This window comes from Cyanistes caeruleus, chromosome 12, assembly GCF_971803275.1.
Source record: "Cyanistes caeruleus chromosome 12, bCyaCae1.hap1.1, whole genome shotgun sequence".
NCBI lineage: Eukaryota > Metazoa > Chordata > Aves > Passeriformes > Paridae > Cyanistes > Cyanistes caeruleus.
In genome coordinates, this window is record NC_141712.1 from 20,967,150 (window position 1) to 20,986,516 (window position 19,367).

Here is a 19,367-nt window from a genome sequence, read left to right on the forward strand (position 1 = left end):
TGATCTGATGCACTGGCTGGGCACTGCCCAGGCATCCTGCCTCCAGGAGCAGGAACGTGTCCTGCCGCTGGGAGCAAGGCAGCAGCTGTGCCAGAGGTGGAGAGAGTTTGGTTTCCACCTGGAGCAAAAAGTGAGGGATGCCTGATGAGGGCACAGGGAGGGCTGCAGACACCCTGTCACCTGTCCCAGCACGGTGGTGGTGGCACAGGAACGACCGTGCCCGTCTGGCCCCGCTGTGCCCCACCGTGGCTATGGGAGCCCCGCTGGTGGTGCTGAGGGTCCCGGTCCTTGTCCCCTCCGTGGGCTCACCGGGTCCTCACCGCTCACTCCAGGCGCTGGGGAAGCCCCCAGACAACATCACCACGGCCTCGGGGGTGTCGGGGAGGGGGATCCGCCTGCACGGGGTGCTCCTGCTGCAGGGACCCCCTCTCTCAGCTCCTGGTGCTTGGAGCCTCCGGGCCCAGTCCCGGCGTTACCTCGCACCCAGCAGGACACGATCTGGGGGAGAAACCCAAAAGTGCTGAATTTGAGCCCCGAGTCGAGGCTGTGCCTCCGACAGACTCGGAACGGCCCCTCCAGGGGCCGGTTGTCCCCTGCCATCAGGCCGGCACAGGGACAAAGTGCTGCTGTCCCCGGGATGACCCTGGTCCTGCCCCGGCACCCACCGGCCGCGGGGACAGGGTGGCACGGGTGGCTTATGTCGCGGGGGGACACGGTGGCACAGGAAGGTGACACGTGGGTGTCATGAGAGGGGCCCCAAGAGCGGGGCGGGGGAGGTGGCGTGGCCGGTCCCTGCGCCGTGGCTCTGTGCCGGTGCCGGGTGATGGAGATGCCGGTTCCGGTGCAGCAGCAGAGCCGCCGCCGGTGCCGCCGGTATCGCAGCTGTGCCGTGATGCCCGTGATGGTGCCAGTGCCGGTGCAGCACTGGTGCCGCTGCTGCCGGTGCCGCCGGTGCTGCCGGTGCCGCCGGCGCCGGTCATCACTCCCGCAGTGCGGGGCTGGGGCCGGTGCCAGGTGCTGGCGGTGCGGGGCGGGTTCCCGGGGGCTGCGGGCGGAGCTGGAGCCGGTGCCGGTGCTGGTGCCGGGGGCGGTGCCGGCGGTGCCGGTGCCGGTGCCGGTGCCGGGCGGGGCCCCCGCGGGCTGCGGGCGGTGCCGGCCCCGCCGCGGTATAAAGGGGCCGCACGGGCCGGGCCGGGCGCACAGCGGCGGCGGCGGGTGGGGAGCGGCGGCACCTCCACGGTGAGTCCCGGTCCCTCCTTCTCCCTCCCGGCCCCGCTGGTAGCGGCTCGGGGTGCCCCCGCGGTGCCGTGAGACCGGCAGCGCAGGAGGCTGCGGGGCCGGGGGTAACGGGCAGTCGGGAGCGCCGGGGGCTGCGGGACCGGGGAGAAGCCGGAGGGGGCTGCCCGGGAGGTGCCGCCGGGGCTCCCTGGGGCTCGCTCTGCGCCCTGCCCGCACCCCGAACGTGCTCGTGCACCCCCGAGCTGCCCGCACCCCCTGCCCGCGCTCCCGGTGCGGCTCCGCAGTCCCGTCCTGCCCGCGCCGCTCGTCCCATCCCGCAGCGGGGCGGGGGTCTGGCTGCTGCCATCCCCGCAGCCGGGGGTCCCGCCGCACCCGCTCGGGGTGGAGGAGGGCTCCGGGCGGCCGTGATTCCCCCGGGGACACCCTGCTCCCTGACATCCCCGTGCCCTTCCCTGTCCTCCAGCCCTGCCTGCGAGCAGCCGTGCTCCTGCTTGGGTGGATGGGGGGTGCTGGCACCGTGCGCGGTGGGGTACTTGGGACCCCTACACCTCGCACCACGCACGGTGGGGTGTGTGGGATCCCCGCACCTCCTCTGGCCCCGTGGAGGCGCTGGGAAGGTGTCACCCCCAAACCAGTGACCGGCGCGGCACAGGGTGGCCGTGGGGCAGCAGAGGAGCAGGGCCACCCCCCTTTTGCGTTCTTGATGACACGATGGGGAGGATGTCCTCCTGCCCTGACGGTGCCCCGTGTCCTCCCAGATGCCAGGGAGCCTCTCCACGGCCCTGCGTGTCGTGGGGACCAGCCTCTTCGCCGTGGCGGTGCTGGGGGGAATCCTGGCCGCCTACGTCACAGGGTACCAGTTCATCCACACGGAGAAGCACTACCTCTCCTTCGGGCTCTACGGGGCCATCCTGGGGCTGCACCTCTTCATCCAGAGCCTCTTCGCCTTCCTGGAGCACCGGCGGATGCGGGACGAGGGGCAGCCGGTGCGGCCGGGGCGCTCGGTGGCCCTCTGCATCGCCGCCTTCCAGGAGGACCCCGACTACCTGACGAAGTGCCTACGCTCCGTCAAGCGCATCGCCTTCCCTGACCTCAAAGTGGTGATGGTGGTGGACGGGAATGGCCCCGACGACACCTACATGCTGGACATCTTCCACGAGGTGATGGGCTCCGAGCGCTCCGGCAGCTACATCTGGAGGAGCAACTTCCACGCGCAGGGCGAGGGGGAGACGGAGGCCGGGCTGCGGGAAGGGCTGGCCCGTGTTCAGGCGCTGGTCCGCAGCAACACCTACTCCTGCATCCTCCAGAAGTGGGGCGGGAAGCGGGAGGTGATGTACACGGCCTTCCGGGCGCTTGGAGACTCCGTGGACTATATCCAGGTGCATGCACGGGCTGGGGGGGCGTGTGTGCGGTGAGCGTCCTGCCAGCGCGGCCGGGTTGAGGGGCTGTGGGTGGAACGGGAGCAGCCCCGGGAATCCTCAGTAGCTCCCGGGTGCCTGGCACCGGGGCTGGCCCCACGCACCGGCCTTGAGCCACCAGGGCTGGGGGCCACTGGCCCCGGGGTGGCTGAGGTGGTGAGCCCTGCCCGCACCGCTGCCCGTGGCTGTCCCATCACCTCCTCAGCACACGGCCTGCTATGGCACCATCCCCTGGGACAGCGGGGCACGGGGTGCCAGGTCCCCACGTGTGACGGATCGTCCCTCAGTGGCAGCAGCCAGAGACGGGTGTCCTGGGCAGCGGTGCCCCGGTACCACCGAGCGCTCTGCTCCCTGCCATCGCCTGCCGGTCTCCAGGGCTCTGCCTGGTCTCGCCGTCCGTGGCTCGGGCTTGCCTGGCTGTGGGCTGGGCCGTCTGCCGGGCGCGCGTGGGCGGCGGGAGCGGGGCTCGACATTCCCTCTGCCCCCAGGTGTGTGACTCAGACACGGTGCTGGACCCCGCCTGCACCGCCGAGATGCTCCGCATCCTGGAGGCCGACCCCCACGTCGGTGGCGTCGGCGGCGATGTCCAGGTACCCTGGCACGAGGGAGGGCACGGCTGGGGGTTCCAGGGGGCTGCGGCACTGCCGGGGCTCACATCCATCCCCTCCCCAGATCCTGAACAAGTACGACTCGTGGCTCTCCTTCCTGAGCAGCGTGCGGTACTGGATGGCCTTCAACGTGGAGCGCGCGTGCCAGTCGTACTTCGGCTGCGTGCAGTGCATCAGCGGCCCCCTGGGCATGTACCGCAACGCGCTGCTGCAGCAGTTCCTCGAGGACTGGTACCACCAGACCTTCCTGGGCAGCAAGTGCAGCTTCGGGGACGACCGGCACCTCACCAACCGCGTGCTCAGCCTGGGCTACCGGACCAAGTACACGGCTCGCTCCAAGTGCCTGACGGAGACGCCCACGCGGTACCTGCGCTGGCTCAACCAGCAGACCCGCTGGAGCAAGTCCTACTTCCGCGAGTGGCTCTACAACGCGCTCTGGTTCCACAAGCATCACCTCTGGATGACCTACGAGTCGGTGGTCACCGGCTTCTTCCCCTTCTTCCTCATTGCCACCGTCATCCAGCTCTTCTACCGCGGCCGCGTCTGGAACATCCTCCTGTTCCTGCTGACCGTGCAGCTGGTGGGTGTCATCAAGGCCACCTACGCCTGCTTCCTGCGAGGCAACGCCGAGATGATCTTCATGTCCCTCTATGCCCTCCTCTACATGTCCAGCCTGCTGCCCGCCAAAATCTTCGCCATCGCCACCATCAACAAGTCGGGCTGGGGCACCTCAGGGCGCCGCACCATTGTGGTGAACTTCGTGGGGCTGCTGCCGGTGTCGGTGTGGGTGGCGGTGCTGCTGGGCGGGCTGGCCTACACCGCCTACAGCCAGGACCTCTTCAGCGAGACCGAGGTGGCCTTCCTCGTGTCGGGTGCCATCCTCTATGCCTGCTACTGGGTGGCCCTGCTCACCCTCTACCTGGCCATTGTTGCCCGCCGCTGCGGCAAGAGGCAGGAGCAGTGCGGGCTGGTCTTCACCGAGGTCTGACCGTGGGTCGGTCCCGTGCCGGGGTCCTGCCGTGTGCCACAGTGATCCAACGTGTCAGGGTAACCACCCCCTGTCCCCTCTTCCCCATCCCAGAACCACCAGGTGCTGGGGTGATCCCACCTGCTGGAGTGAACACCCACAGTCCCCTTTTTCCCAATCCCGGAGCTGCTGGGCAGCGCTGAGCGCTCCCAGCCCTTGGCATTTCTCATCAGATCTTGAAATCTTGCTTTTTTTCTTTATCAGTATGTACATTTTTCCTACGTATTCATTTTTCCATCCCAAGCTGGCCACGGAGAAGCCGAGCCAGGGCTGCCCATCACCCAGCCAGGTGCTGCCAGCTCCATCCCAGCTGTGCCCTATGGAGCATCCCGGTGTGGAGCGCTGCTGGCCGCGCTCCCCACACCCCACTCCAGAATCCTCCGCCCTTCGGTGCTTTTTACAGGGATTTCAATCCCATCTCCACGGTGCTACAGCACTTCCCACCCCCAGGACACACCGTCTCCGTCCAGCACGGTGCCGGCACTGCTGGCTGGTGCTGCCTCTGCCCACGGCTGCGTGCGGGCGCGTACCCACGGGGAGCCCCCCAGGCCTTTTGGGGGGTCTGGCTGCTCCAGGAGGGCAGCAGGTTCCTTCAGCTTTGCCAAAGAGCCAAGGGGGGATCCTGGCATGGAGAAACTGGGAAAACTGGTGGGCTGTGTGTTGGTTGGTGTTGCTGGAGACCCTCTGGGGCCACGTCGTGCTCTGGCCAACACGCAGCCCCGCCACTCCCACCCCGCTACCTTCCCAGCGGTGGGAAGATGGGGATTTAGGCAAGGTGCTTCCCAACTTCCCCCTCCCCAGGGAATTCACCTGTGGGTCCTTTTTTCAGGACTTGGATAAAAACCTCTTTCTATGACGGAGCTTTTAGCTGTTTTTTGTTTAATTTAATACAAGGTTTTTTAGAAGACTTTTGTAGCTCTTTGGTATTGTCGCAAATGGTTTGTAAATCTATTTATTTTTGATCCTGCCAGGGGGATTTTTTTTCCATATTTCGGGAGGAAAAAGCTGGTTTTTATATCCTGATGGAGTTGTGGAAATAAAGACTTGAAGTGAGGACACATGGTGTGTTTTGGGGAGGGTCCCTGGGCCCCCTGCCTGACTTGAGGGAGGTTGGTCCCAAGTCCCTGCGTGGCACTGGTGTCCCTACAGCTGCAGGGAGGGGGTAGAAGGAGACATGTCCACCCTGGCACCTCCATGGATCCCTGGGACCTGCTGGACACTGTGGACAGCCCCTGGGGTGGGACACTCCTGCCTGGGCTCACAGGAAGTCCCTGTCTACCAGGAGCCACGTCCCCTGGTGTGATCCACCACACAGGGTCTGTGGCTAAGAGCTTGGTTGCTCTCTGAAAAGTCATTTTAGGGGGGAAAGTGACGCAGGAAGGGCTTTAGGTGCTCAGACACAGGAGCCAGCAGCCCCAGAGTCTCCTGTGCAGGACAGGGATGAAGTCCTGGATCTCCCCAAGTCCCTGCTGTTCTTTCCAGCAGCAGGTCACAGTTCATAGCCCACATCCTTCCCCTCACACCTTCTTGGGCACGTGGGTGATGATGGGCTTGGGGCGGGTTTTGAAGAGCAGTTTGGTTTTGATGAGGGCAGTAACGGTGTAGTGGCCATGGGGCCCCGTGGGGCTGGGCTGGGAGGCTCCTCTCTGCTTCACCAGCACAGCAAACGGCTTCTCCAGCTGCACCACCTTCCCGTAGAGGATGTGGTGGCCCACGATGAGCACGGGAATGCCCTGGGGAGAGCGGAGGGTGAGGCTGGGCCGGGCTGTCCCGGGCAGGTCCCGGCGGTGTCCGGCCTCACCTCGCAGGTGTAGTGCAGGTCTCCCAGCAGGTTCCCAGCCAGGTCCCCGCTCTGCCGGGGCTCCACCTCACCCTGCAGCTCCACCAGCACCCACTGGGCCAGGGCCCCCGTGCCACCGCTGTGGGACAGACAGTGGGGATGGTCACCCAGGCCCCAGCAAGAACAGGGGCCACAGGGACCAGCCCCACGGGGCTCACCTGGAGATGATGATCTGCACCATGCCGGGCCCTGCCAGGGGCTGCAGAGACACAGTCAGGGATGGGGAGTGGGTGGGGGAGCAGAAGCCCCCAGCCCTTCCCCTCTGGGGGTCCCAGGATGAACTTCTGCCCCTGGGCCCCACAGACCCGCCATACACAGACCCTGTTCTAGGCCCACAGATCCTGAGATCCATCCCCTCAGGCCCTACACATCCCCAGGCCATCCATCCCCCGGCTCCCGCAGATCCCCAGGCCATCCATCCCCCGGCTCCCGCAGATCTCCCCATAACGGGTCCATCTGCCCCCCATGCCCAGAGCCCAAACCCCCCAGCCCCATCCCCTGCCCAGAAACCACCCCCAGACCCCGAGCCCCTGCAGCCTGCCCCGGACACCGCAGGCCCCTAGGCCCGGATCCCTTCCGCGCGCCCCCCGCCCGGTTCCGCGGGGCGCTGGTGCCCTCCAGCGGCGCCGGTGCCGCGGGGACGGCCCGGGGCGGCCCGGCCGGCTCTCTCGGACCGGATCCCTCCCGCCTGCCCCGTGCGCTCGCCCCGGGCCCGCCGCCCCGGCCCCGCTCCCGCACCCGCCGCCGGCAGCGCCCGAATCTCCCGCCGCGCCGCCGCTTCCGCTTCCGGCCCCGGGGCAGCTCCGGTTCCGGCGCGCCGCGCGCACGTGGGGCGGAGCGGGGCCGGCAGCGGCGGCGGCGGCGGGGCCGGCGGAGCGCCATGGGCGAGTTCGAGGTGCACCGGGTGCGGTTCTTCGGGCTGGTGCCGGCGGGCGTGCGCTGCCTCGCCTGCCACCCCCGCGGAGCCCGCCTGGCCCTGGCCCGCACCGACGGCACCGTCGAGGTGTACAACTTCGCCGCCAACTACTTCCAGGAGAAGGTGAGGGCGCCGGCACGGGCCGAACCGGGCCAGTACTGAGCCGTACCGGGGTTTATCGAGCTTGTACCGGGCACGTACCGAGCCCGTACCGGGCTTACTTGGTCCTTCCGATCGGCACCGAGCGTGTGCTGGGCCTGTACCGAGCCGAGCCGGGCCGTACCGAGCCGGGACCGGGCTTTACCCGGCCCTAGGGATGTGCGGGGAGGCTGTGCGGAGCTGTGCCCGGCTGTGTGGCCCTGGCGGTCCGTGCCGTGCTCCCGGGTTCCCGTGATCCGGTTCCCTGCAGGTGATCCCGGGGCACGAGGCGCGCTCGGTGGAGTCGCTGTGCTGGGCGGCCGGGGAGCGGCTCTTCGGGGCCGGGCTCGGCGGGGACATCACCGAGTTCGACCTGTGCGGGCTGAGCGCGGCCCGAGGCGTCGATGGCGGCGGGGGACCCATCTGGAGCATGGTGGCCAGCGGCACCGGCACCCAGCTGGCGGTGAGTCCCGGCGGGAGCGGCTCCGGGGCGAGGCTCCCGCCGCGCCCCGCGCTCATCCCGGCCCCCGCAGATCGGCTGCGAGGACGGATCCGTTAAGATCTTCCAAGTCGTTCCCGGGGGGATCCAGTTTGAGCGGAACCTGGACAGGCGGAAAGGTGTGTCCTGGCTGCGGTACCGTCCCTCTGTCCCTCCGGGTGTCCCGGTGACCGAGAGGCCGTGAGCCCACGGGCTCTTACACGGGAGCTTCCCTCCCCAGGCCGTGTCCTGTGCCTGTCCTGGCACCGCTCGGGCACTCACATCGTGGCTGGCTCCATCGACTTCTTCCGCGTGATCGACGTCGCTTCAGGTACCGCCTGTCCCGGGAGCGGCCCCATCCCATCCCCCAGGACCGCTGTCCTGCGGGGCATCCCCCGGCCACCCCCAACCTTCTCCCACTGCAGGCCAGACCGTGCAGAGGATCATGGTGAACCACCAGGTGGAGAAAGCCAAGCGCGAGTGCGTGGTGTGGGCCATCGCCCTCCTCTCCAGCGGCACCGTGGTCAGTGCCGACTCCTTTGGGAGGGTGCAGTTCTGGGACTGGGAGCAGGGCACGCTGGCTGAGTCCCACACCGTCAGCACCTCGGCCGCGCTCTCGCTGGCCGTGTCAGAGGTGGGTGACACCGCCAGTCCCCCCTGGCTGACAGGGAGCTGCTGCACTCGAAGCCTCCAGGCAGCGCCCTCCTGTTGTTCCCGGTCTGCTCCACATCCTCGTCCCGCTTTCCTCCGCAGAAGGAGGACAGCATCGTCGTGGGCACCTCGACCGGGGCCACCTACCAGCTGCAGCTGCTGCCGGTGAAGCTGGGCGGGCTGGAGAAATGCTGGGTGCGGACAAAGCCCTTCCAGTTCCACAGCCACGACGTGCGGGCCGTGGCGCACAGCTCCACCGCCCTCATCTCCGGGGGTAGGACTGCCGCTGGCACCGGGACTGGGCTGGATGTCCCCTCCCGGTCCCGGCTCGGCTGACCTGTGCTTGGCCTCCAGGACTGGATGCCCAGCTGGTGATCCGCCCGCTGATGGAGAAAGTGCAGAAGAAGGGCTACGACGCAGTGCTCCGAAAATTCACCTTCCCCCACGTGAGTGATGCATGGACTGGGGTCTTGGAGCTGCTGGGGCTGGCAGGGCTGGATGTCCTCATTGCCCCCAGTGTTCCTTGCCTGTCCTGGGTCCCTCCTCTGTCTCATTGTGTCCCCGTTCCTGGTACATCTGGAGGCTCCTGCTAAGGAGCAGTGGAAGTTGTCAAGCTGGTCTTGCTGGTCCCGCTGGGTCTCCATCTCCAGGCTCCCATCCCACGGGACCTGATTTCCCTGCTCTCCCCCGCTGTGGAGTCTCCAGCACCCCAGGGCACTCCAGCTGTGCCCCAGCCCGTTGTGCCAGGCTGTGGGTCTGTGACATCCTGCCCCTTTTTCCACGCAGCGACGCCTCGTCTCCTGTGCCAGGAAAGCCCGGCTGCTCCTCTTCCAGTTCTCCCAGTACCTGGAGCTCTGGAGACTTGGCTCCACTGAGGAGACCGGTGAGTCACAGGTGCAGCTCTCTGCCGTCGGCTCCCTGGCAGAGCCCATGCTGGATTTCAGGATTGAGCTGTCCTGGGCCTCAGGGAAGGGTCTGGGTACTCCCCCAGGATCCACAGCTGCTCAGAGAGCCCCGTGTGGTTCTCCCAGTATCACCGATGGTCCGTGTATTTTCTTTCCCAGGAAAGGACGGCGAGGTCCTTCCCCCGTGCCGGATGCCCGAGCACCTCGTGCAGCTCAAGAGCAAGGTAGGGCTGAGTGGGCTGGAGTGCAGCTGGGGTGTGCTGGGCTCTGGGGGTCCCTCTGGCCCCCTCAGTCCTGTGGTGTTCCCAGGGCCCGGAGCACATCTACTGCAGCTGTGTCTCACCCTGCGGCACCTGGGTCGGCTACTCCACGGCCTCCCGCTTCCAGCTGTACCGCGTGCGCTGTGACGGGGACGGCGTCAGCCTCAGGAAGGTCAGAGGGGTGGGGGCTGCGGGGTCCTGGGGGGCTGGCGTGGCTGGTGTCACTCGTGGGGAGTCTGGGTGACAGTGGGATGCGTTCTCCCGCTCCCAGGTCCCCAAAGTGCCCAAGCTGCTGCCTCCAGCATACCAGCTCCAGTTCTCCGCCGACTCCGAGAGCCTCTTTGTCGCCTCCGCTCGAGGATCTGTCCACGTCTTCCAGCTGCTGGAGCCGGGGGGCTGCAAACATCTGCACACACTGCAGCCACCCTCAGGTGTGGGCTGGGGGGAGCTGGGGTGGTGCTGGGGCTTCCTGGGCGCCGCATCCCCCTCCGTGTGGGTGCAGAGCAGGGGTGTTCCCCTTTCCTGCCCTGAGGGGTGTGTGCCCCCATGGCCGGGCACTGGACAGTGAGGGGCTGGATGTCTCTGGGGATTTGGGGCTCCCAGCACCTCTTTCAGCCCGAGGGTCTCTGCAGGCTGCTCCGAGGCCGTTTACCTGCTGGCGCCGAGCGCGGACGGGCACTGGCTGGCAGCCGTCAGCGGCGACTGGGCCATCCACATCTACAACCTGAAATGCTTCCAGGTAGGCCTGGAGTGACCCTCCAGCCTCAGGGGATGTGGGATGGGGGGCTCAGCAGGCAGGGCCCCCCTGGGAGCCATCACTCTGTCCCCAGAGCAGGGCAGGGATGGGTGTGTGGGAAGGGGGATCAGAGGCAGTCCTGGAGGTTCTGGTCGGGGGGGCGTGTGGGAGAGGTGTCAGCGGTGGTCCCGGTGGGTCCTGTCAGTGCACTGTCCCCTCCTGCAGCATCACTGCGTGGTGCCCGCCTACAGCTGCGCCGTATCGGCCCTCGCCATCCACCCCAGCACCAACAACCTCGTCATCGCCTACTCGGACCAGCAGGTAGGAGCTCTCCTGCTCGAGCTCTGGGGGTCCTGCTCCCTTCCCTGTGCCTGTCTCTCTGCCTTCAGGGCTTTTGGCTTGGCTCGGGGACCTGGCTGGAGCTGCTGGCACGGGGGTGCTGTCAGGAGCAGCCCCCCCGAGCCGCCCGTGTGCTGCTGTCCCACGCAGCTCTTCGAGTTCAGCATCCCCGAGAAGCAGTACACGAGCTGGAGCCGCGCCGTGCAGAGCCGCGGGCTGCACCGCACCTGGCTGGAGCGCGACTCGCCCATCACACACATCACCTTCAACCCCAAGAACCCCGCTCACATCCTGCTCCACGACACCTACCTGCTCTGCATCCTCGACAAGTCCCTGGTGAGCGGGCGGAGGGCGGGGGTGCCTTGGCTGTGTCCCTGCGGGAGCGCTGACCTGGGCTGTGCCCGCTCTCGCAGCCCCTGCCCGACGACAGCACCCTCCTGATGAACCAGAGCACCCTGAAACAGCTCCCAGAGACGGCCAGGAAGCGGCAGCTCCACGCCTTCAAGATCTGCAAGAAGTTCCAGGTGGGTGGTGGTGTTGGGGAGCGGGGTCAGGGAGGTGCTCGGGCTCTGGAGAGGGACTTTGCACGAGGATATGGACAGGACACAGGGAGTGGCTCCCACTGCCAGAGGGCAGGTTAGACAGGATAGTGGGATGGAAGTGTTCCCTGTGAGGGTGGGCAGGCCCTGGCACAGGTGCCCAGAGAAGCTGTGGATGCCCCTGGATCCCTGGAAACGTCCAGGGCCAAGTTGGCTGGGGTTTGGAGCAACCTGGGATAGTGGCAGGGGATGGAATAAGATCCCTTCAAGGTCCCCTCCACCCCAAACCATTCCCTGATTCCATGATTCCCATCTCCTGCCTTGCAGCCACTGCTCTTCATGGATCTGCTGGACGAGAACTGCCTGGTTGTGGTGGAACGACCCATCATGGACTTCAAAACGCAGCTGCCTCTGGCTGTCCAACAGAAGAAATTTGGCACCTGAGAGTAGAAGAAGCCACTCCAACCTCGGGAACTGTCTCTGTGCTGCCTTCCTGGGGCACTGTAAGAATTTTCTTAAGGTGCTGTAGGAATAAAACCTCACTGTTCTGTACGTGCCCAGGCTCAGGGCTCATCCTTGTTGTGCCTGACTCCCTGATGTCACACCACCATCATGTCATCATGACCCTCATGTCCTTCCAGTTCTCCTCCCCGGCGCTGCGGGGACAAGGTGACACCCCAAATTCCTTCCCTTTTCCCTTCCAATGTCTAATCCCAGCATTGGCTTCTCTCTCCCCAGCAGCCGGGTGGGTCCATGGGTGCTGCCAGGGGCCGGGCAGCCTCATTCCCTAAGGACGGGGGTCTGTGGGTGTTGCGTGGGGAAGGGAAGCGTCATTCCCTCAGCACGGAGGGAGAGGAATCGGGGATCCCCGGGGAATACGGGAGATTTAAAGCGCAGCTCGTGAAATAAATCGCAGCGCGCGAAATGAATCTCGGCGCCAGACATGGCGTGCGGGGGCGTGGCTTCTTGGGGCCCGCTCTCCGACGCGACCAATCAGAGTAGCGGCTGTTCGGCCGCCACCTTTTTGATTGGTGGAGCCGGGGCGGGGGCGGGGCGGCCCCACCCCGGCCCCCCCGTGGCTCAGAGCCTACCGCAGCGCGCCATGCGGGCGGGGGCGTGGTCACAAACCACGCCCTCCTCTCCAGGCCACGCCCCTTCCCCGGTGACCGGCGGCGGCGGCGGCGGCGGCATGGCCGTGTGGACCCGGGCTTGTAAAACGGGGCTGCTGGAGCTGCTCCTGCGGGAACGCTGGGTCCGCGTGTCGGCGGAACTGACCGGGGAAACGCTGAGCTTAACGGCGGAACCGGGAACCGGCGATCCGTCGGTGGTGAACGGCGTGGTGAACGGCAACGCGGAGGCGGCGGCACCCGGTGGCGTGAGGAGGGTGCGGGTGGTGAAAGCGGAGGCGGGAGGGCTCGGGATCAGCATTAAGGGAGGTCGGGAGAATCGGATGCCGGTGCTGATCTCACGGATCTTCCCGGGATTGGCGGCGGAAAGGAGCGGGGCGCTCCGGTTAGGCGACGCCATCCTCGCTGTTAACGGCGTCGATCTCCGCGATGCCACCCACGATCAAGCTGTGCAGGCGCTGAAGAGAGCCGGGAGGGAGGTCATCCTTGAAGGTAACGCCTAAACCCCTTCCTCTTCCCCCGAGTCCCCGGTACGGGCCCCTGCTGCTCGCCTGTCCCCCGCCCTGGTGCTCCCCCGCCGTTACCGGCTCCCACCACAGCTCCCTGCCGCTGTCACCGGACTCCCAGAGCCCCTTTGGGTCCCTTTTCCGGGTGTGGGACGCCACTCGCCACCGCAGTCCTGGTGTGTGTGTGTGCCCCAAGAGCCCCAGCCCACGGCGGGCCCCCCGGGCACGGGCTCAGGGACTGGGGTGTCCCCCCTGTCGGGCTGTCCCTCTGTGGCAGGATGGGGACCCCGCACAGCTGCGGACAAGGACAGGACATTTCCACCGACTGTGTCCCTCCAGGACGGACTTGTGTGCCTCAGAGACAGATCTGGGGACAGACGTGGGGTCCCCCAGGGTAGACTTGGTGTCCCCTGGCTGTGGCATCCCCCCGAACAGGTTGTCCCCTATCCCTGGTGGCAGAACCCCCAGGCTGGCTGGCTGTCCCCAGGGAGGGCTGTGACCCCGGGCGCCGGTTCAGGGTCTGCCCGGGTCCCTTTGGCAGGCTCGGTGTCCCCGTGGGCCCTGTGCCCGCAGCACGGCTGGCTCGGGACTGGCCTGACGGAGCCACCGGCTCCTGCCCGACCTGTTCCCGGCAGCCCGACAAGCTCGGGCAGGACCTGCCCAGCCCGGCGCTGCGGCACGGCGCTCGTGCCACGGGGCACCGCGAGGACACGAGCCCCTGTGCCGTGGGTCAGGGTGGCCGTGCAGTGCTCTGGTGCCACACGCACTGTCCCGGTGTCCCGGCACGTCCGTCCTCCGCTGCACGAGGCTGCTCCATGGACACGGTGCCCGTTGGGCGCAGGGACGGGTGCTGCCGCTCTGCCGTGTGCTCCTGGCACTCTGTGCTGGGCTCCCTGGTGTGGGCACAGCTGGCACGGGCTGTTTGGCCACGGCTGGTGCTTTGGTGGGGGCTGCTGTAGGACACAGCGCGAGTCCCCACGGGACCCCGCGCCTGATTCAGCGCGTCCTTCCTCGTGCTGCTCTCGTTTGATCCTGTCCCGCAGGAGCTCCAGCCCCCCGGTCTGTTTGTCCTTCGCTTCCGCCACGGGCATGGGCACCACGACAAACGCCTCTTCCCTTCCTTTCCCTTCCTTTCCCTTCCTTTCCCTTCCTTTCCCTTCCTTTCCCTTCCTTTCCCTTCCTTTCCCTTCCTTTCCCTTCCTTTCCCTTCCTTTCCCTTCCTTTCCCTTCCTTTCCCTTCCTTTCCCTTCCTTTCCCTTCCTTTCCCTTCCTTTCCCTTCTCACTGTAGCTGGGCACTGCTGCTGCTTGGCTGTGCTGGGACCATCTGGTGATCAGCTGGTATCAGCGGGCCCTGGAGAGGAGCTGGTGGGGGACACTGGCCGTGCCCCATCCCTCCTCAGCAGCCCTGGAGCTGTGACCACCCTGGCAGGTGCCAGAGCTCCTCCCGGGCTCTGTGCCGGTGGTGGAGGGAGAAGCACCAGCATCTCCGTGGGGCTGGTGTCACCCATCCTGGGGCTGGGTTTGGCCTCGGGGCCCACGCCAAGCACCTCCCCGGGCACCCACAGGCCCGTCTGCTGCCCTGGGGGAAGGGAGCCCTTCCGCCCGTGCGGGAAGCTGTGGGCGCAGTGCCGGCCATGGGCACTGCCCGGGGAGCGTGGTCGGTGCTGCCTGCTGGAGCAGGGGGCTCAGCCTGCTGCTGTGCAGCCGTGCAGCCGCCTTCCTGTGGTGGGACAGGCGAGGGGCGCAGGTGACAGCCGGGTTTCCTCTGTGGTGAGCGCGTGGGTGGGGCGGCAGTGGCTGTGCCGGGTGATGGTGGCTGTGCCGGGGCAGCAGTGGCAGTGCTGGTACAGCTGGGTGCCGGTCACCAGCTCGCCAGAAGCAGAAGGGGAGGTTGCAGGTGCCCCCACCCCAGTGCCAGCCATGTGCCTGCTGGCATGAGGTGCTCCATGTCCTGTCTCCACTGAAACCTGGGAGCCAGTTCTGCCCGCACCATGGGCAGACACAGTCCTGGGCATCCACCATTCCCACTCACCACGGGGCACCCACACTCCTCTGGCAGCGCCCTGGCACAGCGCTCAGGCTCCAGTGCTGCTGGCTGCCCAGCTTGGCCTCGCACCCTCCTGACTCGCCGGGGTCAGTGCCTGCACCGCAGGGTCACAGCGCTGTGAGCTGGAGCCCCCATGGGCTGAGCTCCCTCCCAGCGCTGGAGGCAGCTGCCCACATCTGGCAAACATCTGCCGAGCGGCCCCGCAGCGGGAGCTGCCGGCCGTGCCGCTGCCCACAGCGCTGCCTGCCCTGCCCGGCCCGGCCGCGGGATTAGGGGTGCGGGGACAGCGGTAATCCCGGGATCAGCGCGGCGGCAGCTAATATTAACTCGTGTGCTGCCCACAGCAAGGGCAGGCACCTTGTGGCAGCGCCGTGCCTCAGCAGAGCTGTGGGAAGGCACGGGGCTGGGGTCTCCTGCCCACTCCCCATCCCTGCTGTCCCGTCCTCGCTCCCCCTTCCCGCTCGGCAGCCTCGCAGTGAAGGATTGGCAGCAGCACAGCCTGGGCCCCACCGCCAGTGTTGCTCCCCCTCCAGAGGGCCTGGCCATGGCATTGTGCCGGCTCCAGGATCCTTTCACCACTTGCTTCCCAGTGCAGTGCAGTATTTGCTGTTTTGGTTTGGTTTTCCCTCTCACTGCCCCATCTCTGTCCCCAGCGCGTCCCTCCCTCGGCCTTGGCTGCCGGGGCTTGGCGCGGGCCGGCCGAGAGCCGTGTCCAGGCAGGGGTCCAGGGCTGCTGTCAGCAGGGAGCTGCTGGGGTGGGACAGTCTGGGGGGAGCAGGAGCTGGAGCTGGTGCCTCCTTCCTTCCTTCCCGGCCTGGAGAGGCGCGTGGAGCCGGGATGTCTTGGCTGCACACCCTCCTCCTCGCCCTGCACGCCCTCCTCGCTGCCGTCGGGGCGTGAGCGGCAGTGCTCAGCATCCCAGCAGTGCTGGAAACTTGGCGGGCACAGTCCTGGCTGCTCCACCAGCGGCAGGGCAGGATGGGACCAGGATGGGCTGCAGCCTGACCTCCTGCCCAGCACCATTGTCCTGTGGCGCCTTCCCCTTCCTACAGCCACGCTGGCAGTGGGACGGTGCTGGCAGCTCGTCCTTCACTCGGGACGTCCCTGACCCGGACAGGGTGGGACCCCCCAAGACCCTCCAAGCCTTGGTGTGTGAGGGTCACGTCATCCTGTCAGATCAACCCTGGGGCACGGGGCTGTGGTGTGGGGGTGCAGGACCCTCCCCAGGCCTGACTGTGCCCCCACTCCCCCCAGTGAAGTTCATGCGGGAGGTGACCCCCTACATCAAGAAGCCGTCGCTGGTGTCAGACCTGCCGTGGGAGGGGGCGGCCCCGCAGTCCCCCAGCCTGAGTGGCAGCGAGGACTCGGGGTCCCCCCAGCACCAGGGGCCCCGTGACCGCAAGGTGATCCCCCTCAAGATGTGCTTTGCCGCCCGGAACCTCAGCATGCCCGACCTGGAGAACAGGTGAGGGCAGGGGCTGCCGGTGGGTGCTGGTGTGGGAGATCCCCAAAGACCCCCAGGGCAGGATTGGGTCTGCCCACCAGTGCCAGTGTGAGGGTCCCTGCAGCCCACAGACACCTGGGCACAGCTGGGGGCTGCCCTCACCGAGGCCATGACCCCCTGCTTCACCACTGAGCTGTGGCAGGACCCTCCAGAGGGTTTGGCCAGGGCTATGCCATGTTCCCTCCCAGACCCCTGGCTGCCCCTCTGCCTTAAAATGAGGAGTAAAAATGCTGGAAAAGATGGAAGTGCACTGGGGAAGCCCCAAAGCCCCAGCAGTGCAGCTGGTTTGCTGTGCTGGGCACAGGCAGGGGCTCACTCGGCCCGTGCTGATGTCCCACCCCGGGCCGTGTCCCCGTCCCCTCGCAGGCTGATCGAGCTGCACTCGCCGGACAGCCGGAACACGCTGGTGCTGCGGTGCCGGGACACGGCCACGGCCCACGCCTGGTTCAGTGCCCTGCACGCCAACATCACCGCGCTGCTGCCCCAGGTGCTGGCCGAGCTCAATGCCACGCTGGGCTCTGGCAGCCCCACGGCTGGAGGCCGGGAGGTGAAGCACATCGCCTGGCTGGCTGAGCAGGTACGCACTGGTGGGATGTGCCGGGGTGCTCCCAGGGACAGCAGTGCCCACGGAATGTGCCAAGGATGCCACTGGGGCTGTGGATGCAGCTAGAGAGCCCAGCCTGGGCGCTGGCTCTGCTGCTCTCCCATCCAGCCGTGCCCCAGTGATGGCAGCATTTCCCATGCCCTCAGCCCCTTCTCCTAATGGGATTTTCCAGATGGAACCGCTCATCACACCCTCCCTATTCCATGATTTCACTGCCTGAGAGCTGCAGCCAGCCCTGGCAGCGTGGTGAGCGGGGCCCCTGGGGGCTGCTCCCAGCTTGGTTTCCCAGGATGGCAGTGGTATGGATGCTGCCTGGCAATGAGGAACCACTGGGCTGGGGTCCATCTGACCATGGGCTCAGGGGTTGGGATCCTGGGCTGTGGCGGGTGCCTGCAGCCCCTGGCACCCCTGACGGTGCCCCGGTGGCCGGCAGGCGCGCCTGGACGGGGGGCGGCAGCAGTGGCGGCCGGTGCTCATGGCAGTGACGGAGAAGGACCTGCTGCTGTACGATGGGATGCCCTGGACCAGGGACGCCTGGGCCTCGCCCTGCCACAGTTACCCGCTGGTGGCCACCAGGTGAGCTGGGGCTGGGCCCCCTCGGGCCGTGCCTCTGCCTCAGAGCAGGGAAGAAACACCAGAACGCCCACAGGGTGACGTGGTGCCGGCACTGCCGTGGCACCCCTGACCCCCATCTGTCCGCTGCCCCTCCAGGCTGGTCCACTCGGGCTCCGGGCGCCGCTCGCCCGCGCTGGGCTCGGATCTGACGTTCGCCACGCGGACGGGCTCTCGCCAGGGCGTGGAGATGCACGTGTTCCGCGTGGAGACCCACCGGGACCTGTCGGCGTGGACGCGCGTCCTGGTGCAGGGCTGCCACGCCGCCGCCGAGCTGATCAAGGAGGTGACTGTGGGTGAGTGCCGCCGTGCTGGGAGCCCCTGGCTCCCCTGTGCTCCCCTCCAGGGCTGCGGGGGCTGACAGCAGCTGTGCCCGCAGGCTGTACTCTGGCTGGGCAGGAGGTCCAGCTCTCCATCCACTACGAGGGCGGGTTCACCATCTCCCGGGACGTGCCGGGCTCCAGCGTCCTCTTCCGCTACCCCTACGAGCGGCTGAAGATGTCTGCGGACGACGGCATCAGGACCCTCTACCTGGATTTCGGGGGCCCCGAGGGGGAGCTGGTGAGGAGTCAGCCAGGCTCACCCCCTCGTTTGGGGGTCTTCCTCCAGGGGACCCCTGCTTGCTCCTGCTTTCCCTCATCCCTGCAGCATCCCAGCTCCCAGACCCACCGGGTTTGGCTGATTGGAACCCCCAGCCCTGCAATCCCCAGTGTCTGCAGTGGGGTGTGGGGCTGACACCGCTCTCCATCTCCCCCCAGGCACTGGACCTGCACTCCTGCCCCAAGCCCATCGTCTTCATCCTGCACACCTTCCTCTCGGCCAAAGTCACCCGCATGGGGCTGCTGGCATAGGTGCCCCAGCCCCCTCGCCCTGTCACGAACCAGCTGGGGGTCACAGAGGGCCCCCCAACCTCTCCTGCCTCATCGGTGCCTTGCTGGGGCTGGGATTGCTGCCCTGAGACCTGCTGGGAATGTGGCAGGATGGCTGTGGGGGAAGAGCCCCTCCTGCCCCACACCAGCACTCCTGGCCCCCCAATGCCCCGGGGGTGTCGGGGTACCCACACCAGCTTTAATCCCCCGGGGCTGAAGCCATCACTGATCTCACCGCCTGTGCCTTGGAGCGGGGCCAGCTCGGCCCCCCCTGCCTGGGGGCTTTCCCCAAAGAGGTGACATTGTCCCCACATGGGACAGGGCTGGGGATGTGGGACCCCCCATTGCTGCATGACAGGGTCTCCACGCCCTGCTCAGGGTGGGGGGACACATTTATCTTACAGGGGGCACTCAGGGGTGCAAAGGGGATGCTCTGGCCCAGGGTCCTGCTCCCTGGGGCTTGGCCTCCTCCCCATGCCCCAGTGTCCCCCAGCAGTGACCCCCAAATGTCCCAAAGGCTGAACAAACGCCGTGTCTGCCCGGGGCTAGGGCTGCAGGGGACCCTCCCGGGGCTGTCCCTCCCCAGCCACTGCTGCCTGTGCCCCTCCACGGGGGCTCCCCGGGGCAGGACACGTAGATTGATGCACTTTTCGCTTTTTGTACTTTCCCTCCCCTTGGGGGCAGCTCCCACACCCTGGGGGCTGGGGGGCCCAGGTGGGGCCAGAGTGTGACCCCCAGGGCTCCCCCCACTCCTGCCGGGACCCCAATACCCCCCAGCCAAACTCCTGCACGGTTCTCTGCCTCTGGGGGGGCTGTGCTGGCTGGGGGTGCCGTGGGGTGCTGCCCCCCCTCCTTCTATTTTTGTATTCTTTGTAAATCGCTATTTATATCAGATTGCCTTTTCCAGGGACTCCGGGTCTCACTGAGTCTGGCGTGGGGATGGTGGGAGGAATCTCTGGGGAAGCTGGGGAGACTGGGGGGGTCTCTGGGGGTGATGGAGGGA

At 67.1% G+C, this 19,367-nt stretch overlaps 4 protein-coding genes across 5 annotated transcripts; 3 read left to right on the forward strand and 1 right to left on the reverse strand.

The window, feature by feature from the left end:
- Positions 1-1,166: 1,166 nt before the first annotated feature.
- On the forward strand, positions 1,167-5,348 carry HAS3 (hyaluronan synthase 3). Its single transcript, XM_086848048.1, has 4 exons — positions 1,167-1,239; positions 1,998-2,618; positions 3,146-3,247; positions 3,330-5,348. Exons 2-4 carry the CDS (start codon positions 1,998-2,000, stop codon positions 4,251-4,253), a joined length of 1,647 nt encoding a protein of 548 aa, XP_086704174.1. The 5' UTR covers positions 1,167-1,239; the 3' UTR covers positions 4,254-5,348.
- CHTF8 (chromosome transmission fidelity factor 8) lies at positions 5,155-6,942 on the reverse strand. Of its 2 annotated transcripts, XM_086848073.1 has the most exons (4): positions 6,871-6,942; positions 6,291-6,331; positions 6,094-6,211; positions 5,155-6,025 (listed from the first exon to the last, which is right to left on the reverse strand). In XM_086848073.1, exons 2-4 carry the CDS (start codon positions 6,311-6,313, stop codon positions 5,810-5,812), a joined length of 357 nt encoding a protein of 118 aa, XP_086704199.1. In that variant the 5' UTR covers positions 6,314-6,331; positions 6,871-6,942; the 3' UTR covers positions 5,155-5,809. The 2 variants fall into 2 exon arrangements, with proteins under 2 accessions (XP_086704199.1, XP_023790212.2); XM_023934444.2 differs by lacking the exon at positions 6,871-6,942 and having other exon boundaries at positions 5,229-6,025; positions 6,291-6,545.
- Positions 6,933-11,646, forward strand: UTP4 (UTP4 small subunit processome component). The gene is made up of 16 exons (XM_086847985.1): positions 6,933-7,171; positions 7,458-7,649; positions 7,720-7,804; positions 7,906-7,995; positions 8,090-8,298; positions 8,418-8,589; positions 8,670-8,761; positions 9,102-9,198; positions 9,380-9,444; positions 9,530-9,652; positions 9,752-9,911; positions 10,113-10,219; positions 10,442-10,537; positions 10,706-10,891; positions 10,969-11,079; positions 11,422-11,646. Exons 1-16 carry the CDS (start codon positions 7,013-7,015, stop codon positions 11,536-11,538), a joined length of 2,061 nt encoding a protein of 686 aa, XP_086704111.1. The 5' UTR covers positions 6,933-7,012; the 3' UTR covers positions 11,539-11,646.
- A 550-nt stretch (positions 11,647-12,196) lies between these two features.
- Positions 12,197-19,274, forward strand: SNTB2 (syntrophin beta 2). Its single transcript, XM_086848049.1, has 7 exons — positions 12,197-12,713; positions 16,030-16,240; positions 16,646-16,856; positions 17,317-17,459; positions 17,595-17,791; positions 17,875-18,056; positions 18,254-19,274. The coding sequence occupies exons 1-7, from the start codon at positions 12,197-12,199 to the stop codon at positions 18,344-18,346; spliced, it is 1,554 nt and encodes a 517-aa protein (XP_086704175.1). The 3' UTR covers positions 18,347-19,274.
- The last annotated feature ends 93 nt before the right edge of the window (positions 19,275-19,367 follow it).